The 17,098-nt window shown below is 45.6% G+C and overlaps 2 protein-coding genes across 3 annotated transcripts; both read left to right on the top strand.

Moving 5' to 3' along the window:
- The first annotated feature begins 687 nt into the window (after nucleotides 1–687).
- On the top strand, nucleotides 688–4,379 carry LOC120654390 (protein KINESIN LIGHT CHAIN-RELATED 1-like). The gene is made up of 3 exons (XM_039931911.1): nucleotides 688–1,576; nucleotides 1,794–2,702; nucleotides 3,974–4,379. Exons 1-3 carry the CDS (start codon nucleotides 912–914, stop codon nucleotides 4,203–4,205), a joined length of 1,806 nt encoding a protein of 601 aa, XP_039787845.1. The 5' UTR covers nucleotides 688–911; the 3' UTR covers nucleotides 4,206–4,379.
- A 922-nt stretch (nucleotides 4,380–5,301) lies between these two features.
- Nucleotides 5,302–17,009, top strand: LOC120654389 (lysine-specific demethylase JMJ25-like). Of its 2 annotated transcripts, none has more exons than XM_039931910.1 (16): nucleotides 5,302–5,469; nucleotides 6,197–6,253; nucleotides 6,518–6,568; nucleotides 6,666–6,809; nucleotides 7,092–7,228; nucleotides 7,425–7,620; nucleotides 7,714–7,846; nucleotides 7,957–8,020; nucleotides 8,100–8,853; nucleotides 9,693–10,022; nucleotides 14,461–15,126; nucleotides 15,207–15,279; nucleotides 15,363–15,448; nucleotides 15,558–15,677; nucleotides 15,884–15,951; nucleotides 16,634–16,995. In XM_039931910.1, exons 1-16 carry the CDS (start codon nucleotides 5,374–5,376, stop codon nucleotides 16,707–16,709), a joined length of 3,051 nt encoding a protein of 1,016 aa, XP_039787844.1. In that variant the 5' UTR covers nucleotides 5,302–5,373; the 3' UTR covers nucleotides 16,710–16,995. The 2 variants fall into 2 exon arrangements, with proteins under 2 accessions (XP_039787844.1, XP_039787843.1); XM_039931909.1 differs by having other exon boundaries at nucleotides 5,304–5,469; nucleotides 16,631–17,009.
- Nucleotides 17,010–17,098: the final 89 nt, after the last annotated feature.

Genomic DNA, 17,098 nt, shown 5'->3' with positions numbered 1-17,098 from the left:
ATGGTTGATTATATTTGGATACGCTTGCTGCACCAGGCCAGGCTGTTAGTTGTTTTCAGCAACACGATCAAGAATCGATTACTACATTTTCAGGCGATGATAAAATTGATAATCTATCGCAAGGAACACTTGCTCGACCGCAAAACCCAGGACGAATTGATGGGTTCGGCAGAATGCTGGTGCTAATCTCTGTCAGTGGTGCCAATTGGGGGCGTGGATGCAGAGTACTTGCATCATCAATCATAGTGGCAGCGCCAGCCAGACAAACAGCTCGACTGCACGAACACCCGGCAAAATCATACATACATACCGTTACACATAACATAACATACTAGTAGTAGGAGTATTACTAGTACAACGCCAAGTACTACTATAGAGAATAGTAGTAAAAAAAAAGAGTTTGCAAACAGCTAGCAGGGTCTTGTTAGCTGAAATGAAAAGAAAGGCGAATGGGCGTCAAGTACGAGAGCACCTTAATTGCAGTGGCACTGTCAGGCTCGACGTTTCACAAGCAAAGCACTGCCAGGCAGCTTAACCGCTCCTTACGTTGATCACACTTAATTAAGTAAAGCACGCTAATAGGAGTATTTATTTATTGATTTAAGAGAGGGCAGTACCGTCATTATGACGGCAGGCAATCCGGCCGTTGCCATCACGACACACACGACGGACACATCTCTTCTTCTGATGATTCATCTCTCTCCCAGCAGAGCCCGCGCAGCTGCTGCAGGACGGAGACGGACCTCTGCTAGTCTTCCCTTGCAAGCAAGCAACGGCAGCGGGCAGAGATCCCTCCCTCTTCCTGCCCTTCCCCGAATGGTATTGAGCTCCCGTCGTCGCCAACGCTAGCGCCAGCCACCAACTGACTCCTCCCCAACACCGAGGACCACCAAACTCCGCCCGCCATCGCCATGCCGGGCCTCGCCACCAGCGACAACTCGCCCCCGGCGGCCGCCCCGCCGCAGCGCCGCCTCTCGTCGCCGCTGCCGCGGAGGGCGCCGCCGTCCCCGTCCCCGTCCGCCTCCTCGCGCGCAAAGCCCAGGAAGCCCGCCCCGGCCGAGGCGGACGACTCGCTCGACAACCCGGATCTGGGGCCCTTCCTCCTCAAGCAGGCGCGCGACGCCATGGTCTCCGGGGAGGGCGCCGCCGCCGCGCGCGCGCTCGAGTTCGCCGAGCGCGCCGCCCGGGCGCTCGAGCGCCGCGGGGAGGGCTCCGAGCTCGAGCTCGCCATGAGCCTCCACGTCGCCGCCGCCATCCACTGCGGCCTGGGCCGCCACGCCGACGCCATCCCCGTCCTCGAGCGCGCCGTCGCCGTCGTCACGCCGCCGCCGCCCGCCGAGGCCGACGGCGACGGCGAGGCGGCCGACGAGAACCACCACCAGCAGCAGCCTCAACCCGAGGCCGACCAGAGGGGCGAGGAGTGGTCCCTCGCCGCCTTCTCCGGCTGGATGCAGCTCGGCGACACGCACGCCATGCTCGGCCGCATGGACGAGTCCATCGCCTGCTACGGCAAGGGGCTCCAGATCCAGATGGCCGCGCTCGGCGACCGCGATCCCCGCGTCGCCGAGACCTGCAGGTCATCATCTCAGCCCCTCTGCTGTTTCTCGATCTAGATCTCATCTCTCCCAAAAAGGCGCCATTTTTTACTTAACCTCCAGACTCGCCAAAGCCAAACAAGAGATTTTTCCCCAGTGCGAGAGTACTTGCGTGCAGAAACACCAAAGGAATCGAATCTAGATGGCTGCCTGACAAGACATGACCACTCATGTGTTCTTTCTCGTCAATGCGCGCAGGTACTTGGCGGAAGCACATGTGCAAGCTCTGCAATTCGACGATGCAGAGAAGCTCTGCCGCAAGGCCCTCGAGATCCACCGGGAGCACAGCGCTCCGGCATCGCTCGAGGAGGCCTCGGACCGCCGCCTCATGGCCCTCATCCTTGACGCCAAGGGTGACTACGACGGTGCCCTCGAGCACCTCGTGCTTGCCTCAATGACCATGGTTGCCAACGGGCGTGACATCGAGGTGGCCACAATTGATGTCTCGATAGGCAACACCTATCTTGCCCTCGCTCGCTTCGATGAGGCTGTCTTCTCCTACCAGAAGGCGTTGACTGTTCTCAAATCAGCTCGTGGGGACGACCATCCTACAGTTGCATCGGTCTATGTCCGCCTTGCTGACCTCTACCACCGAACAGGCAGGCTCCGTGAGTCCAAGTCCTACTGCGAGAATGCCCTGCGCGTCTATGCCAAGCCCGCGCCTGGTGCTGCCCCTGATGAGATTGCTGGAGGCTTAATGGAGATTGCTGCCATCTATGAGGCACTTGGCGATCTCGATGAGGCCCTAAAGCTTCTTCAAAGAGCACTTAAGCTGCTAGAGGACTCGCCAGGGCAGTGGAGCACTGTTGCTGGCATTGAGGCACAGATGGGTGTTCTGTACTACATGATAGGGAGGTATGCAGATTCTAGGAACTCATTCGAGAGTGCGGTTGGCAAGTTGAGGGCTAGCGGTGAAAGAAAGTCGGCATTTTTCGGTGTGCTGTTGAACCAGATGGGGCTAGCTTGCGTGCAACTGTTCAAGATAGATGAGGCTGCACAGTTATTTGAAGAGGCAAGGACAGTTCTGGAGCAGGAGTGTGGCGCAACGCATCCGGATACTCTTGGTGTATACAGCAACCTTGCGGCAATCTATGACGCCATGGGAAGGTATGTGTCAATAACACAATCCGGGTTCTTTTACAACCTTCAATCACTTTATTCAGAATTCAGTCATACTCATATTTTGGCGGTGCAATTACATGTTTGATAGTATAGAATTGATGGTGTGAGCATCCACACATTTAGGAACCCTAGGTGTTATTGATATGCTCATAATGGTATATGTGTCTCACCATTTACAACTGTAGTAAGCTGTGCCCATGTGTTTTCTTAATGCTATCCGAAGGGGTGAACTTGTTGGGTTGCACATGTAAATTTGATGCTTGCTGAATATCTGTGGGTTTGCGTGTGTTTGTGGATGGTGGGTGGGGCGGTCTTCTTCATTAGGTTATCTCGTGTAAGGTTGCTTGATTTGAATTGGTAGCAGCTAGTAGTATGTAGTGTAAGATGGCTTGATGAATTGCTTACCATCCAGGTGATCATTCCGGCCATGCGATACTGAAGTCATAATTTATTTGTAGTGGTCCATCATCAAGGTTGCCCCCACATGTTCTTTATCCAACTTTTGTGTGATTACAGAAGTAGCAAAACCTGATCTATATTCAGGGTAGACCTATGGGCATTTATGCATACTTTCCGAACCAACGTAGACATTTGCACATGGTCACATCCATAGTCACAAAGTTCCTGGGTCGACTGGGTCGAGGAACGGAGTCGAGGGTCGAGGGTCGTCACTTTATAAAATTGTGGTACGAAGGGGGTATACCTCTGTGGAACGATAAATTATTATGTGGAACGTGACCCTGATTCATCCGGGTCGATATTTTCGGGTCGATGCGTCTTTAAAAAGACAAAAACTATATATGTGCTACTAATGAAGAAACTAATCTGCACAAGCATATAAGAAATGTATAAAAAGAGTACATTTAGACCATAGTACACGTACTCGGCTCATTATCTAACAAAAACCACACCCTTAACCCTCTTATCCCAATTAAACCGGGACGCGACCCCTCTCAAACCGGGACGCGATCCAATCTTGAATGGGACACTGACCCTCTTTGACCCCGACCCTCGAATCGGAACGGCGTTCCCGGGTCGTGGGACGAGGCATCGACCCCGAATCCTGTGACTATACTCACATCATGTCAGGCATTGCTACGCCTTTTTGGTGTTGTGCTGGTCAGCTGGATCTCTTGTAATACATCTGAAAAATAGCATAACAATAATTACATGTTCCTTGTGTGTATTAAATGATCCATTTTTGTTGCTTAATGAGTAATAGCTACTAATATGGATGTGCGAACTGCAATGTTCAGAGTGGAGGATGCCATTGAGATCCTGGAGCACGTCCTGAAGGTGCGGGAAGAGAAGCTGGGCACAGCGAACCCCGACGTGGAGGACGAGAAGAAGCGGCTGGCAGAGCTCCTGAAGGAGGCGGGGCGGTCCCGGAACCGGAAGCAGAAATCGCTGGAGAACCTGTTCGGCACCAACTCGCAGCGGGCGAAGGAGGCCGGGAGGAGGTGGTCCAACTTCGGGTTCAGGAGCTGAGGAGCTTCATCGCATCGCCTGGTTGTGGCCTTTGTAACATAAAAGGGGGCAGGCAGGGGAGGAAAAGGAAGCGCGTGTAAAGATGGTGCCGTAGGTTCATTATTAGGAAGATGATGATGATTGTGTTGTTTGCCACAGGTGTTGTTGTTGTTGTGTGTGTGTTTACTTGCATCATGGGAAACTGTCCGGGGTTATTTTCAGGGGGGGGGGGGGGGGGGGGGTATTACTAGTATTATTTTTTACGAGTATTATAGCTGGGTGCTGCTGTACCCTGAAAAGAGAATATTGTTTCTGGTGGTGGGTGATTGAATCGAATCCCTATGATTTGTTTGTTACTACTCGTACAATGCAGTATCCTCTGATTGAATGCCTGGGGCTCAACTTCTGAAACCTGAAATGAAATGGTGCCCTATGTTTCCTTGCTTTGAGAGGCCTCACGCACGGCAGGTCGGTTTCCAGCAGGTGCCCTACTCGTAAGAGGACATGTGTTTGGAGCCGCATCGGCGTCGGTTGGTGGCTGGCTTGGGGACCAATGACGAACGGATCAGATACGGCTTGTTGGTTCATCCGGATGTCGTGCCGTGCAGCATGTAGGTTTTTTTCTTCTTGACGTCTGCATGCTAACAAACAGGACCTCTATTTACTGTACAAGATGATGATGCTATCCGGCGCAGCTCACGGCAATCTTTTCATTTGGTTTGGCGTAGGCACCTTGCAGCACGATGCCAGGCGCCAGGCGGGCAGGTCTTCTGTGGAGGATGGAGATGGAGCAGACGGGAGGGAAAATTGTGCGATACTGGGCCGATTCTTGCTCACAAGAAAAGAAAATTGTGCACGGCGGAGTCGACCCGAGTTTTTACCGCCGAGCCAAAGCCGCGTCCCGCCCCACAAATTCCAGCAACCGCGCGGTTCAAAATCAAAACTTTGGGAAGCCCAGCCGCCAAACCCAAACCCAAACCCACGTGCGTGGCTCACTGATCTCCGGGCCCCGCGTACCCCCACCCAGCGGCCTCCGACACCCAACCTGTGACTGACGCGTGGGCCAACCAACCGCGCCCAGCACAAACACACCCTTGGGTTCGGTTCGATTCGATTCCAGAAAACACCACCGCCGCCTCCGCCTCCCGCCTGCCCTCCTCCCTCTCCGCCGCCGCCGCCAATTCCGCCCATGCCGCCCAAGCGCAAGCACGGCGGAGGCCGCGGGAGGCCAAGGAAGGACGCTGCCGCGGCTGCCACCTCCGACCCCGCCGCCACTGCCACCAAGGTACGGTCGCTAGGTCTCGCTTCCTCCTCCAGCGACGGGGCCCCGCGTGCCCCCGCTCTTCACTCCCTCTTTCTCCTACCGTCTCGTCGATAACTCGCTCGCTCCGGATTTGATGCTCCTACTCCTGGTCTGGTTTCCCTCTCTCTCAACCAGCTCGGTGCTTGCTCGTTTGTTTCCGCAGATTCGAGTTCCATCCTTCTCTAGTTCGTCTGACATGCTTGCCAAATTCGGCGTGCGCTTTAGGTTGTTGCACACCACTACTCTCTGGGATGCGACCGCAACCATTGAGCTCCCTCCTTTAATTGGGATTCTTTGATTCTGCTCGCCCAAGCTTGTAAGGGATTCGGTTTCGTTACTGGTACAAGCACCATCTCCTCTAGGGTTCCGTTGTTCAAGATTTGTTTTTCATTGACGTGCTCCTGTACTCTACACATTCCTCCCTCTTTTGGAGGGGCCAGAGGCTACAGTAGCCCCCCGCCTCACCTGGACGCTAGTCACCGAGGCATTCTATGCCCAGCTGGAACACCCTCCGCTCTAGCGAAAGCGCGTCCGACCGGATTCGAAACTGAGCTGCTTACTCCAAAGCTGGAGCAGCTAGCCACCCAGGCCTCCTCCCGTTCCCTCTCTTTTAGATAATAAAACTTATGTTAACTATTTTACCGATAGGTCTTGCAGCAATTTCTATGACAGGTTAGCCTAATTGATCGGTTTCGATATGTTTTTTCAGGAAAATGTTGAAACCAAGGTTGAGGAGAACATGCCTCAACACCAGGATTCTGCTAAGGTATTTCTATTTTGTGCCATTTCATTTTCCGAATAAAACTAGAATGTAATGGAACTTGGATTCAAGCGATCGCATTGATGTGCCGTTCGAACACATCACCATCGTAAGCAGTACAGGAGAATGTTGAGCATTAATGCCCTCCAAATACTCCCTGAACTCTTGTGCATGTTCTTGCTTGCAGTGATTCTACTTTTTCTTTAAAAAAAGATAGATTGATGTTTGTGACTGTTGTGTTTATTATTATTATTTTGTCACGAGTTGCAGCAAACCAGCGAAGAAAACATCAAGGAGGAGATAGCACAGGCTTCTCCTGAGGTCAGTTTTTTTTTCTGTAAGAGTTTCTAAAAATATATAAAGAGTCAACCTTTGCCATTTTTACCTCCTGTATTGATGTTTTTTTTTTCAATTCTAGGAGAATGGCACAGAGGGGATAGCCGAAGTCTCAAAAACTGTGAGAAAACGCAGGAGGGATCCTGTTGCAGACCCCTCTTCACTCGGGCCTAGGACCTTGCGGCTAAGGCAAAAGCAGGATGTCCCCATGGTAGAGAATCCCAAGGTGGATATTTTTTCTCTGATTTTTTATGTGTTTGCTCTTTTGCTCTCGGACATGGTTTCTTCACACTCCATTCTATTAGCACTAGGCATGCATGTTTGCTCATGTCTTTGCCCACAATATAACTACTTGCACTGTTAAGTTTGATACAATGCGGAATGAGCATTATATAGCTATATGCGCTGTGTATACAGTGGAATATATCATAAGCACCTACATTTTGGGTTACCATTACTGTTTCCTCTGTGCACATGCATGATGTGTTTTGGTTGCTTGATTTTACAGAAGGTAAAACAGATGGATGGAAATTCCACCATGTGCCATCAATGCCAGAGGAACGACAGTGGAAGAGTTGTACGGTGCCAGAGTTGCATTGCAGCAAAAAGGAGATACAGATACTGCGTGAAGTGCATTACCCGCTGGTTTGTGCCCTTCTAAACACATTTGTGGTGTTGGCTGCCTGCCTTTTTGCTGTGACGTATTTTCTTTTCTTCTGGTCACTAAGTTTATAGTATGTTACTTGCAGTCACCATATTGGTCCCTATTTCAGCTTACATTTTGTTTTTGTATGTTTGCTATTGACATGTTCACTATTTGTGTTTTGCATGGCCTAAATAGGTATCCACATTTATCAGAGGATGATTTCGAGAAGAGCTGCCCAGTTTGTCGCAACAATTGCAATTGCAAGGCCTGTCTGCGGGGAGACACAACCAGAAGTAAAGTGAGTACGCGGGGAGGGAAAACCAGAAGGAAAAAGAGTATGCGGGGAGACACAACCAGAAGCAAAAAGAGTAAGAAGTCTTCTCCAATAGAGGTATGCCATTTTTCTGAATTCATTTCCATTTTGTCTTCTTGGCCTCCATGTGTTCTGTTCGTTGGTTTGTTGCCAATATTCCTTTTTCAACAGGCTGATGAATGGAGTGTATCTGAAGAAGATAAAATTAAATACTCTGTGCGTGCTGTTCACTTTTTGCTCCCTTGGCTGAAAGAATTTCACCAAGAGCAGACGCTAGAGAGAAGTGTTGAGGCCTCAATTGAAGGTAATATGATCCTATTGCCACTTTCCACGTTTCTAGCTTAAGAGCTTGGTTGCTACTCTTTAGTCATAAATTATCTGGTGCTGCTGCACCTGATTTTGCTTATTATGCAGGGATCGATTTGTGCAAAGTGGAGGTTCCTCTAGTTACCTGTAAAAGCAATGAGCGGATATACTGGTTGGTCTTGCCATACCAAGCACATATAAATTATTTACTTGCTTCTTAAAGTGTCTAATCTTTGCTATCCTTGTAACAGCAACAACTGCAGGACATCTATTGTTGATTTCCATAGAAGCTGCAACACATGCTCATATGATCTCTGCCTCAGCTGCTGCCGAGAGCTTCGTCAGGGCCATCCTCGAGGTGGAGGTGTGACTGTAGATGAGGTTACTAGTCTACCTGATGTTGGAGGCAGGGAGAATTTGCAACAGAGAGTTAGTCACGATAAATGTACAAGTCAAGAACCTTCTGATGGACACAACGATGTTGTGATAGATAGTATACTTCCTTCTGAGGATTGGACTCCTAGTTTGAGACGATGGAGGGTAAATAGCAATGGAAGCATACCTTGCCCACCGAAAGAACTTGGTGGTTGTGGGCATTCTCTTCTTGAACTTAAGTGCTTGTTTAAGGAGAAGTTTATTCCAAACTTACTAGAAAAAGCCAATTCAGTGATCAACAGTGGAGTGGTGTTGGAACCGGGAGATACAAAATGTTCCTGCTTCACTGAGTCCAGTGAAATGAATGATGGGACATCACGCAAAGCAGCTTGTAGAGAAAACTCCAATGATAACTACATATATTGTCCAACTGCTAAAGATGTTCAAAATGGACCTTTGGACCATTTTCAGGAGTATTGGTTGAAGGGTGAGCCTGTTATCGTCCGTGATACGCTTGCGTTGACTTCTGGATTGAGCTGGGAACCAATGGTTATGTGGCGGGCCTTAAGAGAAAAGGGGAGACAAGATCGGCTCTCAGTTATTGCTCTTGAATGTATGACGTGGTGTGAGGTATATGAAATTATTTTTCATTGTCATCGGTGTTTGAGCATTCGTAAAGATTGGTAGATGTATATGTTGCTTTTGTGGTCACTTGATCACTAAAAGCTGTTGAGTTTATTTCTTGCAGTATTGATTGCCTAGTGGCTTTATTGAAATGTCACCATATAACATTGCTTTCCTTATTTTTCAAGGGAAGGGATAATTTTCTTTCTAATATCATAGCTTTATTTGCTCAGTCACAACTAAAACATTTTAGGGAGTTTCTAGGTGGAGATGAGAAAGAGATCAAAATCGGGTAGAAGTACAAGAGGTTGAAACCAGGTGGTTATAGTGATAAGTAGGAGGATGTGGGGATCATGGATTCTTTATTGATATAACGAAGATGTGGCAACGTTGCAATACTTCATGTTGTCTGTTGTTTTCTACCCACATGGAACTCAGATTGACAGCTGTGACTAAAAACTGTGAAGTGTTCACCTAGCTCATGTTGTTTTAAGATGGCACATATTAGGAAAATTGCGATGGATAGTGGGGACGAAATGTAATGAACATTCAGGATTAAATCTGTACACCATTATGTATTGTAGGATACAAAACTAATCCATGCTCTAGTTTGATGTACTGCCATAATTTGGAGGGAAATGGCAGTAGCAGTACAACTCCCAAGAACTTGGCCCAAGCTCAAATCCTGGGTCATGTAAGGATGATACACTCTTTCATGCGACCTAGACCTGTAGGATCTGCAGTTACCTCTTTCTGAGGAATATATCGCCCTTCCATTGAAATGATTTTTACCATGGAATGCAAATTATCTAACACTAGCGTTGCTTCCATTGCCCCAAATGCAGGTTGATATCAATATTCATATGTTTTTTGATGGGTATTCCCGTGGAGCTGTTGGTTCAGAGGATTTGCCTGTGTTACTTAAGCTGAAAGATTGGCCACCACATAGTTCCTTTGAGCAGAGACTGCCACGGCATAATGCTGAGTTCATGTCTGCCTTGCCATTTCGTGAATATACAGACCCTAAATCTGGGCCCCTCAATCTGGCGGTGAAGCTGCCGAAAGATGTTAAAAAGCCAGACCTTGGTCCTAAGACTTATATTGCTTATGGCGTCAGCCAAGAGTTGGGAATTGGTGATTCTGTTACCAAGCTTCATTGCGACATGTCTGATGCGGTAAGTATATACATACAGTACTGCTTATGCTTCCTAGCGTTATTATTGATAAATACCATATTTCCTTTTGGACTGTTTATCCTTGCATAGTTGTAGTATATTCTCAGCATTCAATTTATGGAACTTGCCAATGGCTGCTGCAATATTCTGTTTCCGAATCTTTGGTCCTGTTTCCATATAATCGAAAATGCAGGATAAATAAAGAAACGAACAGATGGAATCGAGATTTTTTCCCGTCTGTTTTCATCGCTAGTTCTGTTTGCATGTTCGGAGTTGGGACTCACTCATTTATACCAAATTTTATGAAATGGAAACTGTTAAGGCTCTCTATATTCCTATGAGTCTCTCCATGTTTAGACAACTCTTTATATTCCTATATGGCTCTCTATAAAGACTTGGCCATCTCCACATATTAGAACTCATCTTCTCAATCTTCCAAGGTTAGTAACATGGGACCAGCTCAAGGATTAGGGTTAGGATTCGATTAACTAATCCACCCAAGATCCATCCCCCCCCCACCTTGGTTTACTCCTGTTGTGCCCCCAACCGCTGCTTATCGCGTTTCCCTCGAGGCCCGTCCGCCCGTCGCGGCTCGTCCCGTGGCACGTCGTGGCTCAATTGCGGCTGCCGCCCATCGCGGAGCAGGCTCGATTGCGGCGCGGTTTCATCCGCTCGCCGCGATTTTGCCCACCTAACTCGCAGCTCATCGCCGATTGGAGACATCTGCGCTATCCTCCACCTCCAATCCCACCTACACCTCCTCCATCACCTTCATATGCGCCACCTACACCATCACCTACACATACACCGCCTTCACCACCTTCACCTCATCCTTTTTTCCATACCACCTATCACATGTTTTTACACTCGTCGTTCGAAACCCCCCACCGAACTTCCTTCTAGTTCTACCACCTCGGCCAGTCCTGATGCTCCCGTTGTTGATGGTTCTAATAATAATATTGATGAGTCAAATGTTGTTTCTGATGAGTCACAGGCTGGTCCTAGATATAATCTACGAGATTGCAGTACTATTCATCCTGAAGACAAGTGATGGGTGCTCGCGTAAGGATCACGCAGCAGCAATGGTTGTGTCCTGATATTCTCGAAGGATCCTTGAACTTGATAACTATCGCCGCATAACCTGATGATGAGGCTGCGCACCGCGAGATCTTGTACACGCGACGAACAATCGAGACAATCGCCCTTCCATGTACCGACGTAGGCAGAGAACACAATCACGTCGTATAGACGTGAAGGCACAAACTAGGTGAACTGCAGTTTGGCGTTCTACAACTCCCTCAGGAATCGAAAGAACAAGTTGTAAGCCTCTCGAGACTCAAATGAGATCAACTGAGAGTTGTATTGTTTTGAAAATGGCAGCCAAAAAGTCTCCTAGAACTATTAGAACGTGGATACATATAGTGCTAGTGGGTATTGCAGTTCAGATTACATATTAAAATAATCTAGATAGTTGGAAGTTGCAGCAATCCTTTGCATGGTTGCTGAATGGTTGTTTTGCTCTCTTTATTGTCTCTAGCATTCACATGCTCTATCATTGTTCCTTAAGTTCTGCACTTTAATAAGCTCTTATCAAACATCAAGGTGCTCACAAAACTGGAGGAAAATAACCATCATCGTCCCATGCTCTTGCATATTGTACATCATTCTTAAGAACATTAAAACAAGAACTTGAAAGCACAGCATGGTCTGAAATATTTTGATTAATTAAAATAAGGTTAGTGTTCACCTGAGAATAAATTTCCTTCTCTAGCTATTTAGCCCGCTTTTGTGTAATTGGATCCACAATATTAGTTTCACCCTTATTCATTATTGTGGTGTCGATACCAGTGATGTCCTCATCAACAAGTATGGTTTTCCCTGTGTGAATGTTGCTGGTGAGCCCAGTTACTTATCATGAAGCTGCTAGTATTTCGGAATGGTAGCTTGCTATGACTGAGGAGCTTGCTACCCTTGATCGTACAAGAACTTGGGATCTTGTTCCATTACCGTCACATGTTGTGCCTATCACATCCAAGTGGGTATTCAAAAGTAAGACCAAGTCATCTGGTTCCATCGAGAGATAAAGCTCGTCTTATTGCAAGAGGTTTTCAGCAGACTTAGGGTTGAGATTATGATGAGACATTTGCTCCAGTTGCTCATATGAGATTGTTGTTCGGACTTTGATTGCAGTGGCTGCCACTTCTTCATGGACTATCTCTCGAATGGATGTTAAGAATACTTTTATTCATGGTGATTTGCATGAGGAAGTTTATATGCAACCACCTTCAGGTGTTGATGCTCCTTCATGATATGTCTATCGTCTTCGCCGTGCTGTGTATGGTCTTAAACAGGCTCCTCGTGCTTGATTTGAGCGTTGTCTCTGTGATAAAGGCTGCTTGCTTTACATCTAGTGATCATGATCCTATCTTATTTATTCATGTCACTCCATGTTTCCGTACTTCGATCTTCTATACGTGGATGACATGTTGATTACGGGCGATGATTCGGAATATATTTCTGTTTTAAAGAAGCAACTTGGTGAGCAATTTCAGATGTTAGATCTGGGTCCTATGAGTTATTTCTTAGGGATTGAGGTTCAACACTCTCCAAAAGGATACTCTCTCTCAGTCTAAATACATAGAGGATCTCATTGGTTGTTTAGGCATCAATGATATTCGAATGGCTACCATGGCTATGGATCTACACCTGCAGCTTTGACCCACCGATGGCACACCTCTTGAGGATCCCTCTCGATATCAGCATATTGTGGTCAGTCTTGTTTATCTTACTGTCACCAGATCTGATATTGCTCATGCTGTCCATATTTTGAGTCAGTTTGTGAGTGCTCCTACCTTCGTTCATTTTGGATATTCACTTCATGTGCTGAGATACTTCAGGGGAACCTCATCCAACGTTTGTTCTATGCTCGTGATAGTCCGCTTCAGCTTTATGCTTACTCGGATTGCACTTGGGATACTGACCGAACGGATCATCGTTCCATCACAGGATATTGCATTCTTCTTGGCTCATCTTTTCTTGCATGGAAATCTTTAAAACAAGTAGCTTATCTCAGTCTAGTACATAGGCAAAACTTCGAGCATTGCCTACTATTGTTGGCTGATTTTGGTATTTCTTATGATGCCCCCCACACCTCTTCTCTGTGATAATACAGGAGCCATACAGAATGCTAATGATCCTGTGAAGCATGAACTTACAAAGCATATTGGAGTTGATACCTCCTTTACTCGGTCTCATCATCATCAGAAAACCATTGCTCTACAGTATGTGCCCTCTGAGCTGCAGTTAGCGGATTTCTTTACTAAAGCACAAACTCGAGAGCAACATCGCCTTTACCTACCCAAACTCAATGTGTCAGATCCTCCACTTCCACCTTGAGTTTGAAGGGGGTTGTTAAGGCTCTCTATATTCCTGAGTCTCTCCATATTTAGACGACCCTTTATATTCGAATATGGCTCTATAAAGACTTGGCCATCTCCACAGACTAGAACTCATCTTTTCAATCCTCCAAGGTTAGTAACAATAACAAAATTCTAAGAACTTAACTGGAGTTAAACACGTCATGGAGATTATTTTAGATGAACTATGAAAGCTTTACATGATCGGAAAAAGTCTAAATTACTCCTTGAACTATAGCCAAAGTTTGGATAACCCCCTAAACTATCGTTTGGCTCATTTTACACCCTAAACTATCCCCTTTGATTCAAATTACCCCCGAATACAGCTTGGCCTTTTCATTTCTCCATGCATAGGTGAAGTTTTAAGCTGAAATTTTACAAGATGATAGTACACATCATAACACATTTTAGGAAAATACATCATAATTTTTTATCATTATTTTGATAGGTTAGGATATTTAATAATAAATTAATCATTGGAGTACAAAATTATATGAAAAATAATGATGAAAAAATTATAACAAATGTTTTAATATGCTGATGTCCACTACTACCCTGCAAAATTTGAAATTAAAATTCAACTTGTGTATGGAGAAGCAAAAAAGACAAGTTGTATATGGGGGTAAAATGGGCTAAATTGCATAGTTTAGGGGGTAAATTGAACCAAGTTATAGTTTAGGAAGCTATTTAGACTTTGTCTATACTTGAAGGGAGTAAATTGGACTTTTTCCTACATGATCCATTGATAATTGCATTTAGGCTTGAATTATGTCTTGTTGCTTTCTTGCAGAACCCTTAGGCTCCACCATGAGTTTAAATTCTGGATTTAATAGCTACCAGTTTTGAACTGTTGACCATTGGTTCCGGAGTTGATTCTATGGAAAAAAAAACTGTAGTGATATTGATACCAAGCATGAAGATTTATTTGCCATTTATTTCCCTGTTTTGAAAACTTTTTTTGGACGACTCTTTCCTTTCAACATTTTTAACAAATGTTACCATGTTTCCCACTGTGTACGCAGGTCAATATCCTCACACATACTGATGAAATACAGCTCAAAGCCCAAAGGATTACAGCAATAGAAAAAAAGAAAGATAGTTTAAACAAAAAGGAAGAGAATGAAAATCACCAAGCTTCACGAACAGATCCTGATGGTCCTGTGCCAATAGCTCTCAGTGAATCAACCATGAGGCCAAAGTCAGTGCTGGATGTTGATTCAGAGGAGCAGGAAGGCAGAAAAGAAACTTTGGTAACTGTTGAGGCTGAGGGAAACTTGACTGAGTCGAATCTTCAGTTGACCAATGAAAATAATGATGATCATATGGAGGTTTCTTTTTCTAAGAGAAAGACAAGAGATTCTTTCGCAATTAATGGTGGCAGGACAATGGAAAATGGTTTCAGCTGTGAGGATAAAAGTGAATCTGCAAATGATGCAGAGGGGAAATTTGAACCTACCAGTCGACCACGCAGGAAAACAAATATGACAACCAGCAAAACAAATAATGTGGGTAAAATTGAAATATCTCTAGAGCCAAAAGATGATGAAGCCTTACCCTCAGAGGGAAACCAATCGGAGGGTGGTGCATTGTGGGATATCTTTAGACGGGAAGATGTCAGCAAACTACATGATTATCTAATGAAGCATGCAGAGGAGTTCAGGCATTATAATTTTGAACCAGTAAAGCAGGTGATAGTTTATGCTAACTTTTTTTTTTACCGCGGATATGACTTCTTATTCTTATGTTGCATACCATCTTATGTTGGCAGGTTGCTCATCCCATACATGATCAATGCTTTTATCTAACAAACGAGCACAAGAAGAAGCTGAAGGAGGAATATGGTCAGTTAAGAATGCCATGTTTTTTGGAGCTTGGGTTCTCTCTTATTGACTGCTTCCTGTTTTTTTGTTCACTGCAATTTCAGGAATTGAACCTTGGACATTTGAACAAAAGCTTGGTGAGGCAGTATTTATCCCAGCAGGATGCCCCCATCAAGTCAGGAATTTGAAGGTATGATAACACAGACGTGGAAACTGCTCCACCCAATTTTGTTGATGTTGGTGTTATGCTTCTAAATCAAAATAATTGATATAGTCTGTACTGTTTTTTCATTGGACAGTCATGTATAAAGGTTGCACTTGACTTTGTTTCACCGGAAAATGTTCAAGAGTGCATCAGGCTGACTGAAGAATTTCGTCGGCTTCCAAAGGGGCATAGAGTGAACGAAGATAAACTAGAGGTCTCACAATCATTTTCCCATACTCTTCTATAACCTTTTGTATTTATTAGCACAACTTAATATGGTCACATCTTAACTATTCTCGTGCATAATGTCTGTTTTAATAGCACCGGAGCTCTATCATCACTAGTTTGACATTTTTATCAAAATGTGTTTCCGGGTACATTATTAAATTCTGTGTGTGATCTGTGAACCTTGACCCCCAGGTGAAGAAGATGGCTCTTCATGCGCTCAACGAAGCGATTAAGGATATCACTGGATATGATTGCAAAAGGTTTGTGACACCAACTCTTTGTATTGTCACAATTTTCTTCTGTTTTCTTTTTCATGATCTTCCTACCATGATAACACCAATAATGCATTTGCAGTAATTGAGGTTCTGATTTTCTAGAGAGCTCATGTATCTTCACCCTCTTTCTTGAATATCTCATATTACTTAAAATTCAGGCTTGCTGCTTAAGCTTTCAATTTTCAAAGCTCCTTTTGTTCTTCCTCAAGCTCATTATTTTTTTCTCACTCAGCCATGAATTAGAATGCCATGTCCCGTGTAAACATATCTGGACCATTAGGTGATGATGATATCTGAACATAAAGCATGAGTATGTTTACCACTGTGGTAGTGTTCATGTGTACTGCTGAGGCCTTTTCTTGGAAAAGTTAGTTTTACTATGTAGCAAAGCAGTAGGCAGTAATACGATTCATGTTGCATTGTGGCTGCATAATAGATTATCAATCTTAGATCATTCTAACAGCTCCTGTGCTGTCTGGTCCTGTAGCCATTCAAGTATGTTTTGACAGTTGTCAAAGTTGCTTTCAAAAGGTGATGGTTTATGCAAACCTTCAGCTGCATGCTTTTAGATATATAACATATCTATTGTCCACAAACTATTGAGGCTGGTTGCGAAGCAATTAACTATTGGCATTTCTCTTTCTGTTGCCTTTTTGGGTCTTAGCAGCATGGATGATGAAGCTGAAGATGAGCCTAGCTCAAGCGATGATGAAGAAACGGAAGATGAAGAGGAGGAGAAATGACGAGCTGGGCCGGCCAGGCATGCCATGTGACCTGCAGCATGGCATAGCATAGCATAGCATCTGGTGTATTTTGCTGACACTGCTGGCTCAGGGCCAGCGGATATCTGTAGACACCCTCGTGTAGCCGTGTATTGGTTTGAGTCATGCTGTCTGCTCTGGTGTTAGCTTGCTTTGTGTTGTATTCACTTGGGGGGAAGATCGCCCGACGCTTACATTTAGCTGTTTGGATGTGCAACTCCTGAGGAGAAGAGGGCATATTATTATTGTTGTTATTTTTAGGCGGTCACTCGGTCAGGTCAATTTGCGTGTATGTTTTTGGAGCGGATGGATATCACTACTGGCTGGCTCGCTCGCCTTGACCCCCACGACCAGGCCCTGGATGTGTGGAG

Source organism: Panicum virgatum, chromosome 1N (assembly GCF_016808335.1).
Source record: "Panicum virgatum strain AP13 chromosome 1N, P.virgatum_v5, whole genome shotgun sequence".
NCBI classification, from domain to species: domain Eukaryota; kingdom Viridiplantae; phylum Streptophyta; class Magnoliopsida; order Poales; family Poaceae; genus Panicum; species Panicum virgatum.
The sequence above is the reverse complement of the archived record's forward strand: the minus strand, read 5'-3'. Positions and strand labels throughout refer to the sequence as shown.

Coding starts and splice junctions, on each gene's coding strand:
- LOC120654390 (XM_039931911.1), top strand. CDS start 912: ATGCCGGGCCTCGCCACCAGCGACAACTCGCCCCCGGCGGCCGCCCCG. Junction 1,577..1,793: donor CGCGTCGCCGAGACCTGCAG/GTCATCATCTCA, acceptor CAATGCGCGCAG/GTACTTGGCGGAAGCACATG. Junction 2,703..3,973: donor ATCTATGACGCCATGGGAAG/GTATGTGTCAAT, acceptor TGCAATGTTCAG/AGTGGAGGATGCCATTGAGA.
- LOC120654389 (XM_039931909.1), top strand. CDS start 5,374: ATGCCGCCCAAGCGCAAGCACGGCGGAGGCCGCGGGAGGCCAAGGAAG. Junction 7,847..7,956: donor TGTTGAGGCCTCAATTGAAG/GTAATATGATCC, acceptor CTTATTATGCAG/GGATCGATTTGTGCAAAGTG. Junction 8,021..8,099: donor AGCAATGAGCGGATATACTG/GTTGGTCTTGCC, acceptor TCCTTGTAACAG/CAACAACTGCAGGACATCTA.